This window comes from Babjeviella inositovora, assembly GCF_001661335.1.
Source record: "Babjeviella inositovora NRRL Y-12698 unplaced genomic scaffold BABINscaffold_2, whole genome shotgun sequence".
NCBI lineage: Eukaryota > Fungi > Ascomycota > Pichiomycetes > Serinales > Babjeviella > Babjeviella inositovora.
In genome coordinates, this window is record NW_017566839.1 from 1,356,388 (window position 1) to 1,367,686 (window position 11,299).

General features: G+C 49.4%; 5 protein-coding genes and 2 non-coding genes across 7 annotated transcripts; 4 read left to right on the plus strand and 3 right to left on the minus strand.

Moving 5' to 3' along the window:
• Positions 1-406: 406 nt before the first annotated feature.
• BABINDRAFT_165485 (uncharacterized protein) lies at positions 407-2,554 on the plus strand (the record flags this gene model as incomplete). Its single annotated transcript, XM_019130340.1, has 1 exon — positions 407-2,554. The coding sequence occupies one exon, from the start codon at positions 407-409 to the stop codon at positions 2,552-2,554; it is 2,148 nt and encodes a 715-aa protein (XP_018987308.1).
• A 269-nt stretch (positions 2,555-2,823) lies between these two features.
• On the plus strand, positions 2,824-4,683 carry BABINDRAFT_114027 (ubiquitin-protein ligase). Its single transcript, XM_019126861.1, has 2 exons — positions 2,824-3,131; positions 3,177-4,683. The coding sequence occupies exons 1-2, from the start codon at positions 3,093-3,095 to the stop codon at positions 4,299-4,301; spliced, it is 1,164 nt and encodes a 387-aa protein (XP_018987309.1). The 5' UTR covers positions 2,824-3,092; the 3' UTR covers positions 4,302-4,683.
• Positions 4,684-4,881: 198 nt separating this feature from the next.
• COX7 (cytochrome c oxidase subunit VII) lies at positions 4,882-5,070 on the plus strand (the record flags this gene model as incomplete). Its single annotated transcript, XM_019131578.1, has 1 exon — positions 4,882-5,070. The coding sequence occupies one exon, from the start codon at positions 4,882-4,884 to the stop codon at positions 5,068-5,070; it is 189 nt and encodes a 62-aa protein (XP_018987310.1).
• A 460-nt stretch (positions 5,071-5,530) lies between these two features.
• BABINDRAFT_t90 lies at positions 5,531-5,602 on the minus strand. The gene has a single exon. It is a non-coding gene; the product is annotated as a tRNA-Pro (tRNA).
• Positions 5,603-5,690: 88 nt separating this feature from the next.
• KCH1 (Kch1p) lies at positions 5,691-7,870 on the minus strand. The gene has a single exon (XM_019128109.1). It carries the CDS (start codon positions 7,621-7,623, stop codon positions 5,782-5,784), a length of 1,842 nt encoding a protein of 613 aa, XP_018987311.1. The 5' UTR covers positions 7,624-7,870; the 3' UTR covers positions 5,691-5,781.
• Positions 7,871-8,411: 541 nt separating this feature from the next.
• Positions 8,412-8,483, minus strand: BABINDRAFT_t89. The gene has a single exon. It is a non-coding gene; the product is annotated as a tRNA-Cys (tRNA).
• A 1,910-nt stretch (positions 8,484-10,393) lies between these two features.
• Positions 10,394-11,293, plus strand: ZCF19 (Zcf19p). The gene has a single exon (XM_019128110.1). It carries the CDS (start codon positions 10,432-10,434, stop codon positions 11,206-11,208), a length of 777 nt encoding a protein of 258 aa, XP_018987312.1. The 5' UTR covers positions 10,394-10,431; the 3' UTR covers positions 11,209-11,293.
• The last annotated feature ends 6 nt before the right edge of the window (positions 11,294-11,299 follow it).

Genomic DNA, 11,299 nt, shown 5'->3' on the forward strand with positions numbered 1-11,299 from the left:
TATATTATTTTTTTAAGTGGAAATATATTATTTTTTTAAGTGGAAATATATTATTTTTTTAGATGAAAATATTTATGCATATTTGTTTGCTTAATTTTCGTACTTTTAATTTTAAAGTTTAACGTCACGATCATGCAAAGTCTCAAATTTCCAACAAAAATTGGACTAGCTAAAAAAAACTGATCTTTAGATCAAGATAGCTAACGCTAGGCGTCAACCTCCAAATATCATATCCTTTGATGGTATATGCTAGCACCTCCCTCCTGATGCGTGGTTAGGAGGGCCCCTAAGTATCGATCACGTGACCTACTATTGGTTGAAAAATTATGGGCCCAGAATACATAATACCGATGAGCAAATTTCCAAGATAAGCCCTGTTTCCATTGCATTCCACCCTCAGTTCCCGATGTGGTCGAGTATTCAGCCCATACGCCATATCACGAACAAAACTCCACCCCGACTAGCTGTTCTCTTATCACGGAGACTCTTCCAGAAGGCTCCTGAGTGCAAAGCCATTGCCAGAGCGGAGACGGCCCCAACCTTCAGCATAGACTTGCCATTTCCGTCACATAGCACATCCATAAAGGCAGTCAAAACAAAAGTACCGGGTTATTCTGAATGCCCGGCGCTAGGTGAGACGTGCGTGGACTTGGCACTGCGGGGCCAGTTCCGCGAGCTCGTACTTGAGCTCACCTTCAATCTCCAAAGGCACCAATGTCTCCAGATCCGCCACCTTGTACATATTCTCAGCCAGCTAAACGAACTGGAAAACTTCGCAGCCGTTGCGAAACTCTATAGCATACACGTCCCACTCTTCCGACTCCACGCACCGCCACAGGCGGTCAAGGAGCAGTTCATGTTCGCCTTCTACCAGTTGGGCGCCTTGCCCCAGTTTGAAGTGGTCTTCCAGAGCTACTTGGCACACAAACCTATTAGCCCGCACTTTCTTGTGGACGCGCTCCTTCTCTACGTCAAAAGCGGAGATGTGAAGCTCGCCAACGAACTCCTCCATCAGTTCTTGACCCAGGACTACCCCGCGCTCCCCGGTGACACTCTCCATTTGTACTTGCGGAGCCTCATGAAAGCAAACTGCACGCTCAGCTCCGTGCAAGACGCCTTTGCGATTGCCCATGATAGCTTGCAGCTCAACGACGAGACGTATGCTATGATGCTCGAGGCATACGTTCGGCTTGGTTCTCTGGAAGAAGCCACGCTCTACCGCGAATACCTTGCAAACAAAGGCTTGAACCGGTTGCTCCCCGTGCGAATGCAGGAGATTATCGAGCAGTTCATTGCTGAAAAACGAGACAGTGCACTGTTGGCGGTCCTAAACCGCCGGTATTTGGCTCTTATCGAGGAGGTACGCTGTCTCGTGCCCAGTAAAACGAACTTTGACATCCACCGGTTCCTTAACCAGGCATACCTAAAGCTCTTGCGGGTAAACGGTGCCAAAAACAACTTTGAGGATGTTGAGGCCGTCTTAGCAGTCGTACAAAATGACCCCCTCTTCGATAGCGACCAGCTCCACTCCACCGTCGCACAGTGCTTCGCCAAGGTCGGCGACGCCGAATCCATCCACATCTACATGGACCGGTTGCGTTCGATAGGCCACGTGCTCAGACCGGAGTACGTGGTGTTGATGTACAAAGCGTTGTTGAACCGCTACCCGTACCTCGGGCGCCAGTTCTCTCGCGACTTGATGGATCGTTTGCATGAGCTTCCCACGAAGCTCCAGGTGGCTGTGAGTCGCAACTACCGGTTGGCCTTAAACCGCAGAGGCTACTACCTCAAAAGCGGGAACGACCGGCTCATTCGGGAAATCTGTTTGGCTGATCCCACGGACCCGAGCGCCAAATTCCGCGTCACAAACCCCGATGAACAGGTGGTGCAGTCGCTTCGAGCCATGGTGCGCAGCGGGGTTAAGCCCCAGTTCCACCACCTCTGGCAGATCTTGCGACACTTTCTTGGTCGCAAAAGCTTTGACAGCGCGTTGGCCGTCTCCCAGATGATGCTGGAGTGCCACTACCGCACGCCTATCAAGGTAGATCTTGCGTGGTTGAAGTACAACGTATCGCAGCCGAAGGAGCGGGCGTCCGCGGGGAAACGCGTTTGGGAGTTTGTCCAGGTGAACAGACGGCGCTTAAACGCGCAAAACGTCTTGGAGTTGGGTGTCTTGTGCACAGCCGTGAGGAACTACGAGCTCTCCGTGCAGTTGGTCATGGGTCTCGACGATGAGTTGTCGTCAGATGAAACCATGCTCAAGTTCTTGGTGTTGTTCAAGGCCTACATGTACCAGCAGAACTTTCAGGGTCTCGGCGAGCTAATTGCGGAGTTCCGGGGCAGAGACGTGGTGTACAAGCCGTTTTTTAACGACGAGTTGAAGAAGTATGTAAAGTACTTGAAAACCATGAAGGTGGAGCATGCGTCGGTTGAAGAGTTGATTGGGCTCGTGAAGGAGGTTCAGGTGGAGTTATTCAACGAGCGCTTTAAAGCGCACAAGCAGGCCAAAGAGATGCTTGATCTTATTGTCAAGTGGGCCAGACCGCAAGCCTAGATTCCAGGATATCTGTATATATTCCCTGGTAGGCAGGCGTCGATGGGGGATATATGGGAGAGTTTGGCTATGAGAGGTAGAGACCAACCCATAAATATTCTGAAAGGAGATTTGTGGATGGAGATTTGTGGATGGAGTTTAACATAGCATGAATGGGGTACTCTAATTTAGTAGTGAATAATATTTTCACCAAGTGTCGCCATATCTACCCATGGTCTAAACTTGTATTCAATTCTCGATCACTCTGCTTATGATCTCACGCTCTGATTTTTAAATCCACCTATTTCACGAAGCCCAAACTTCTGAGATTCATAATCAAAGATAACGACATCTAATACTGGTTATCAATTCGTACTTTATTTTTTAGAGAATACCAGCCAGCACCTCTACATATATCTAGACCAACTCGGTAATCAACTCCGAGCGGCTGACCTCATATCCTGCATATAACTGATTCATATATAATTTTTGACATTTTGCTTACCCCAGAGCCACTTCAATACCCCGACTCTTCTCTACCCCTCGATTATCTGAGAACATGTCTAGTTTATCGGTTGAAGACGTGGTTCTCAATGCAGTAAGTACTTCTCATAATCGCTCAAAAACGCATACTAACCTTCAGGAACCAAACTTGACTACTGCGCTATTAAAAAGCGTCTACGCCTCCACGGTGTGTATCATCTGCCAGGAAATGATGCACATTCCGTTCTCCACCACCTGTGGACACACCTGCTGCTACGAGTGTTTAAACGAATGGTTGACCCGGCAGCCCCAGTGCCCCCATTGCCGCACCCCCATCTTGAAAGAGCCGGTGTTGAACCGATCCATCCAAAGCGTGGTTGAAAGCTTCGTGGAGACCGCTAAAATCATCAATACTAATATTACGGAGCAGATTGAAGCCGAAATCGAAGCGGTGAAGAAGGTCTACGAGCATGACCGCGTCAAAAAGATTCTTTTCAAAGAGATATTCTCCAACGCCACGACGTGTGTGATTGACCGCTCGGACGGCGTTCCGCGATGCGGCAGCTGCCACTGGGAGGCCCACGGGACACAATGCTTGAACTGTGGCGTGCGGTTCACCATTGCCCCCGATGAGGAAGACTACTACGACGGCGAGGAAGCGTATGATGAGGACCACTTAGAGGGTTCCAGTAGCGACCACCCGCTTCCCGGAAGCAGCAACTTTATGGACGCGATCCAACGCCACATGCTGCGGAGGTACCGTGATAACGACGAAGACGACGAATCTGGGGCCAGTTTTATTGATGACCGATCGGACTTGTCTGAGGTCGACAGTGACCATGTACTAGATAGCGAGGACGAAGTGGGTGAATCGTTGAACGAGATCCGGACGGGCATTCTGGAAATGGAGGAATCTACCCAAAATTTCCGCGACTGGTTGAGCACAAACGATAGTCCGAGAGTCCCCCGCGCGATTATCGAGGACAGTGACTCTGAAGAAAGCGAAGATGATATCAATGCCTCGCTCAGAAGGAGTTTGGGTGGTCCGAGAAAGAGAGTGTGTCTAGCGTCGGAGGATGAGGAACATATGGATAGTGAAGATAACGAGTCTGACAGAAGACCAGGCAGAAGGAGACCATTACACCTCGTTTCTGATGAGGAAGACGAGGAGAATGGTAGTGACCTAGGTGAGGATGAGGAGAACGTGAATACATTTGCTGAGCTAAGCGCAGAGGAGGATGTTGAGCGCTCTTCGGATGGGGAACTTTCGGATGAAAGGTGGTGAGCAACGCTGCTCAATCAGTGGGCTATATTTTGCTGTGAGCTGCCGTTAACAATTTATTCGGATATGCTCAGATGAATGTATTATGAAGATTTGCTCTAATGACGAAATTTACTCCAGATTATCATAAATATGGTAAAGCCTTTTATCCATCTGTAAGATAGCCAGGTCGGAAATTGAAATCCAAAGATAATTAATCTTATTTATTTCCATTAATCTCCATCCGTTTTCATTCATTCTCAACTTGGTGCCGCTTTAAGTTGACCTCTCGTGGGTAACGCATGTCAACGTATAATAGCAAAGGTCGTGCACCTACGAAGCATAACTGTCGCACCGTTTGTGTGCATATAGCCGGCCTGTACACTAAACTCACCTCTTTTTTTTCATTCTCAGTGATTGGCTTACCGAGCGCCAGACATACAACTAGATATAAGACTGGAACGCACGCTATACACTTCCGTTAAGCTCTTCACACACACAATTAATTTCATGTAAGTTCGCCTGCTATATCAGCTGTTATAACAAAAACAGCACGATACATCGGTGCTCACAGTCAAAGCGATATACTAACATACTCTCTAGAATGGCTCCAGATCCACAAAACATCATCAGATTGCAAAAGCTCTACCAGAACTCTCCAAAGCCAATGTGGTTGAAGCACCCAAGATCTAAGTTCTACATTTACCCATACGTCGCCATGTTCGCCGTCGGTGTCACCGTTCCTTTCTACTACTACGGTAGAGCCGTCTTGGGTATTAAGGCCGACAAATAGATTTAACGATACACCAACATTACCGCTTTGAAACCTACAGACAGCTTTTAGCTGCTGGTTCGGGTTTGTTGGGGGGAGCGGCCACTTCGTCTTTTCTACAGCGAATACCCGTATTCGCATACTTCCCCAACTTCCACCAATCTCCGACCCCAGAGTTGTCTCTTACGTTTTAAAGCGTGCCTACGTCTATCTTATTTATTTCTTTCCCAATCCGTTATACCAGATTTGCTATCGGTCCATAAATTAGTGAGTTGTTGAAATGTATGCTTCAACCTCGATTCCTCTATCTTATCCCACCGAATCACATTATTCTTTCTGAAATGTCGACCAGACTGTCCTTAAAGTAGATAAGTAAACCGTGTTTAGAGTGGATTGAGTTTCCCCGCTGTCTTCAAAGTTGCCATCTGTTTTGAATGACTTAGACAATTTCTGGTGCCTGGAAAATCAAAAAAGTAAATACGGGCCGAGCAGGGAATTGAACCCTGGGCCACTCACACCCAAAGCGAGTATCATACCACTAGACCACACGGCCGTACTATAAGAATGAGAGAACCAATTGTTATATCCACCGTTCTCTAACCTGAATTTCAAAGCGACTATTGGCATAGACATGGATCAGAGTCAATACCAGCAACATATACTAATTTTACCCAACTAGCTATAAAAAATCACATTAATTCATATCCGTAAGTCTGAAAATAAACATTAGTGCTAGCGGAATGGACTACCATTCTCCTGATATTCATGATACGGGAGACGCTTCGCCTTGGCATTGCTGGCTGAGTTGAGCCTCGTTTCATAACCCCCTCGTTCCGAATCTCCTCCAGTGTTGGACGCATAGGAATACCCACTGGACAGAGGGAAAAGGTGCCTCTGTCGTTCACTGTTACTCTCCATAGATACATCCTCAGGGAAAAACTGTCCACTCTCCCCGTACCTGGGCTCGGCAAAAGGGCGGCCTTGTTCCCGTTGAAGGCTTGAAGAATATTTATACATATCCGAGCGTTGATCCGTAAACACCGGCTCAGGGGTCAACACTTTCGGCATCCCAGCAAAGTTATCGTCGAACGCTTCCTCCAAGAGGGGGGAACGCTGCTCCAAGTACCGGTCGCTGGAATGAACACTGAGATCGGTGTTTGTGCGGGTGGGGGCAGGCGGCTCGAAGTACGGCTCGGACCTGTGAATACCGTTGATTTCCGCCTCCACGTCATCAAACGGCGAGCGTAAAGACTCGCGGAGGCTGGGATCGGTGCGCTTCCTGGGGGGGAGGATTTGCAACGGAATATCCGTATGGCTCAATCCAATAGGCTTCTGAGAGTCAGCAAGGGAGAGCGGTACCTGTCGCCGAGGTACGTACCGCAGAGCTGCTCCACTATCCAAGACCGAATACGGCTCTATTGGCCCCACGGATTTTTCAATATCATCTGTCGGTAAACTGAAGGCCAAATTTTCGGTGGAGCCAACCAGCCGGTCTTTGCTGCTCCTAGAAGCGTACATCGGTGGTCTTCTGGAAGATTTGGACAGACTATCGCTCATGCTAACATACGGAAACGAGTTCTTGTGCGAGGTATAGGGTGGAACACCATATGTGCTGGAAAAGAGATCGCAGGTGTACGCATCTTTGGTATTTATCGTCGTGAAGGATGTTTCACTGAATGCTTGTGGAAGAGAGACGGTGGCTTCGGGCTTTGTGATATCCGATACGGAACTGCGCAGTTCATTGTAGAATCTCTGTGTCAGGTATTTGTCATACTTGGCGACCAATCTCTCGACCTTTTCATTGACAATATCGACGTAGTACGCGTGGAATCCCGCGTAGCCGCGCTTCTCGATCATGCAGCAAATGGGGATGGCGAGCACGATTGCAAGTACCAACTTGAGGAAGAAAAAGAGCCAAATGGTGACGGAGAGCGTCATAAACGAAAGCACCGCGGCCTCCACCGTGTTATCGACATTGGCAATCAGTTTGATCGCGGTAATGAGATTGTGGCTCTCGTTCTCGTTATATAACGTTGAGTAGATCAGGAGCCCGTTGATCACTTGTCTGGGGCCGTCGCAGACCACAAGCGGAATCATCCCGTTGACCTCAAAGAAGATGTAGAATACGCACCAGTCAAAGAAGTTGTCAGTGGCAATGCCGTTGAAAAGGCAGAAACACGAAAAATTCTTTACACTGTACCAGTTCCGGGCCATAGGGTCAATGTAGTTCAGCGACACAACACGCGTGCGGTATGTCCGGATCGCCATGGCCGTGTTGAAGCAAAGAATCGAGAGCGACGCGAGGATACACGCCGCGAAGATCCACCGCGAGATGCGGTATGGGATTATGGGAGCCACATTCAGCGCCCAGCGGTTGAACACCAAGAGGTTGACACACGTGTAGCAATCGGAGGCCAAAAGTGCTATAGAGAGGAAGATGACGATCCACATCCACAAGTAGTCGCGATTGGTCGCCGCGCGGAAGTTCCGAAACAGATCAATGTCGACCGAGTCAAACCGGATGTCCTTGTTCGTCCCTTCCGCCGCTGACTTTCGTCCTATAAACCACCACATGTTATTGTAGGTTGCAAAGGGGTGTAAGGGGGTGGTAGAATAGGGGGCTGCTCAGGGGTTTGCGGAAATAGCACTATGTGAACAGAGATCAAGGTCGGAGACTGGCGTGTAACTTGTACGTTTTGGGACCGTTCAATGCGGAGTATCGACTGAGCTTGGGGGCTTGGCTGAATGCAATAGTACGGATGCTAAGGAGTGGTAAGTGGTCACAATAGATGAAGCTCCTGGTCAGGCTCGAGATGCAAATCGAGTCCTTCCTGATGATTGGGGCTTGGTCTTCAAACCGACGCGCCGCACACGCAAAGGGATGTTCAAACAGGCTTTTGGATATAGCAGGGCATATGCATGGCTAGACAAAAGAGGTATCTTGATGGGATTATTACTTATTGCGGTAATTAAATATACAGGCCAAGCAGGTATCAACCAACGGACACGGTGTAGCCGCACGAAATGCGTCGAGCCGCAGCGGTACACAGCCTTCATGGAAGTTGAGGCAGCGATGAAACAGGGGGTTCTAGTCTGAGCTATCGTTGAAATAAATTGCAAGGTGAGGGTGTCATTGCGTGAGAATAGTCCCAGATGGTATGCAATGTAAAGTAGCCTTGTAATGGCAGCTACGTTGTGATAGGATTACCGGGGAGTCGAAATACGCTCCATCACTGAGAGATAAACCCACCGAAAACTGTCGTCCAAGGAGTGATAAAAAAAACTCGGCTAAAACTAAATTACGAGAGGCATCAAATAAAATAATATTGCTAAAAAAAAAAGGTGAACGTTAAAAAAAGAAGAGCGACTACTCAGGATCGAACTAAGGACCAACAGATTTGCAATCTGCTGCGCTACCACTGCGCCATAGCCGCAATTCTGAAAAATGATGAAATACAATGCGCCATATTCGACTGGTTATCTCATTACTACGTTTCTACCGTGATCAACATTATATAATGGAACATATTCAAAAGTTCGATCCCGCCACAGCATCCAATTATAGGCCAAGGCAACATGGTATTTTCCATATAAATTCATAGCACTCGCATCTACCGGTGTATTACTGCCAGAAGACATACATATCCCGTGTGTATTAGCAACCCCATCTACACTTATCCATATTTCCACCTTTTGGAATACTCTAATCCTGCCGATTTTCTTTTGTCTCAATCCGTAGGCCATATCCTCTACTAAAAGGGGTCCGTCCCGCCGTGCATGTTTTTCGGCCGAGGTCCAGCCTGCGTAGCCGCGGGGAGCGTTTTGTAATGTGAAATTTTTAGCCCGATTTGACACTAAGCAAAACGCTCCACTGCCGCTTTCGGCTCTGACATTGCATATTGTTTAACCAAAACATTATCCGTCAAGTATTTCACCCATCTCGAGTAAAATACCCCACCTATTCAAAGTCGACTATTTCCAGTCTGATATTAGCTCAAGACCATCCCCCGCACTTGCTACTCAAGCAAGATCACTATCCTTTGAGCTCGCCTTTCAATGGAGAAACCTGCAACCAGTCTGCAGTCACTGGAGAAGCGCAAGACGCTGTCGCCGCCCAGTCCCAGGACCAAGAAGCAAAGAGGCAGCGGTAATACACGCGCGTCGCGCGCTTGTAGCGCCTGTCGAAAGCAAAAAACGCGTTGTTTCACATCGCCAAACCACCCGGGCTGCTTGCGCTGCGTGTCGTTGGGCGCGGCGTGTAGCTTCGATACGGAGATGCCCGACGATGAGGAACGAGTGTCGGTTACGCGCGACACGCTCTTCAGTGCAAATAGCGTTAGCTCGGGATATAGCAACATGCGAGCGTTGCCACTCACGTTGTCATCTTCGCGCGCCCGCTCGACGCTGGACTCGCGCGCACATTCGCCGCTGGTGCTGGCCGTCGCCGCTGGACTCGGCTCTGCCTCAGACACTACAACCATCCTTAAGGGTATACAGGAGATTCTTGCAATCTTGCGTCCCCGCGAACCTTCCGTACCTCCCCAACCGCTTCCCGACCGCCCAAAACACCGCTCATCCATGTTGGAGATTCTAAACTCGCACAACTACCTGTACCCCGGGGTTACAACCCCCATCTCATCGGCGGTGCAGCCAGAGGTGATTCTACCGCACTTTGATACCCCCTCGGAAGCCTTCCTTATCTCGCCGTTCAACTCCATCGGAACCATCAGCTCGCCCAACCACCTTCCCCTTCCCCTCCAGCAGCTTCTTCAGCCAAAGATTGACTTATCGTACCAGGATATCATCACCCTTGGCATTATAACCCAAGACCAGGCGATCCAGCTCCTTCAGATCTTTCGCGACCGCTACGGCCGCTGGGTGTCGTTCCCGGACAAGATTCCCACCGCGCTCTTGGTCGATAAGTTCCGCTTCAACTCGTCGATTCTTCTCACGACCTGCTGCTGTCTTGCACTCCGCTACAGCGACCCCTTCTTCAAGAACCAGGTGTACCACTTGCTCCTTCACAAGTTGCAAGTCGACCTCAACAACGCGCTCACACAGTTGCCGCAGCCGTTAGAGTTCATGCAGGCGCTTGTGATTCTCCTGATCTACGGGCTAAGTCTCTCGTCTGAGACGTTTGTTATCGACGCGTGGTTCCTCTCCGGCATCGCACTCCAGCACTTTGTCACCAACGACACCTTGGGCACGTTGCTCAGTGAGAGCACGCTCCACGGCCCGCGCGACCCGCTCTATGCCGTAGACCGCGCCTTTACCGAGCTCACGGTGTACCGTGTCTGGAACCACTTGTCGTTGGTGCACCTTGTGAACTGTAACTTCTCTGGGCGAGCGTGCATTATCGATGAGGCAAGGCTTACGGGCTTGATGACGTCGTTGTCGGCGTTTAAGAACGTGAACAACTTTGACGGAAGAATGGTGGCAGAGATTTCGCTACAGTACATTATCTACTGTTTTATCAAGAGGATGGAGGAAGCCCAGGACCGGGAAAATTTACCAGAGACACATGATCAAGCCCAGGAAAACTCCCGGGGAAATAGCCCGGCTCAGAACTTGCCGCTCTCCCCCCTCGCCCACACCAAGGAAGAACTCCGCACCTGGCAAGAAAGGTGGAAGAAGCTCCTCGAACAGCCTGCATCTCAGTTTGTCGTTCTTGGCTACCACTACGGATATCTCATGGTCCTTTACAACTGGAACTTCATGAAGCTCTCCACTGCCGCGCGCACTAGAGCATCCAAACCCCTTGCCACTACATTGGCACACACAGACTCCACCACGCTCCGCCTGATGCTCTACCACGCGCGTAAGGTTGTGCGGGAGATTTTGAGTGTCGCGAACGACTCCTACTTCGCCTTCTTGTCCGACCAGATCCACTTTTGTACATTGTTCAGCGCCATTATGTTGATTAACATCTTGCGCTTGGTCGGTAGTGCGCGCACAGGCGACATTGATCTGATCTCGCTCAGTAGCGGCGAGCTAGCCGGGTACTTGTCCGAGATTTCCGACTTGGCGAAGCGCTTCCGCCGCGTTGCTACCGGTGAGAGCGACGTCGTAATGAAGTACGCGTTGACCATCGAGGAGGAAATGCGAGGTGTGTTCCCCGAAGAGCAAATTCGGGGTGCGTATCCCGTGGCCAGGAAGTGAAATTTGATGTTGACATGAAATAGATATGGACAATACAATATATTTGGTCATAGGTTGCTAGTTTACCCCAGATATCCTTTATCGTCCACCC

Excerpts from the sequence above, each read along its gene's own strand:
- BABINDRAFT_114027 (XM_019126861.1), top strand. The coding sequence starts at position 3,093 with ATGTCTAGTTTATCGGTTGAAGACGTGGTTCTCAATGCA. Across the intron at positions 3,132-3,176 it reads AAGACGTGGTTCTCAATGCA|GAACCAAACTTGACTACTGC; the intron begins GTAAGTACTTCT and ends ACTAACCTTCAG.
- KCH1 (XM_019128109.1), bottom strand. The coding sequence starts at position 7,623 with ATGTGGTGGTTTATAGGACGAAAGTCAGCGGCGGAAGGGACGAACAAG.
- ZCF19 (XM_019128110.1), top strand. The coding sequence starts at position 10,432 with ATGACGTCGTTGTCGGCGTTTAAGAACGTGAACAACTTTGACGGAAGA.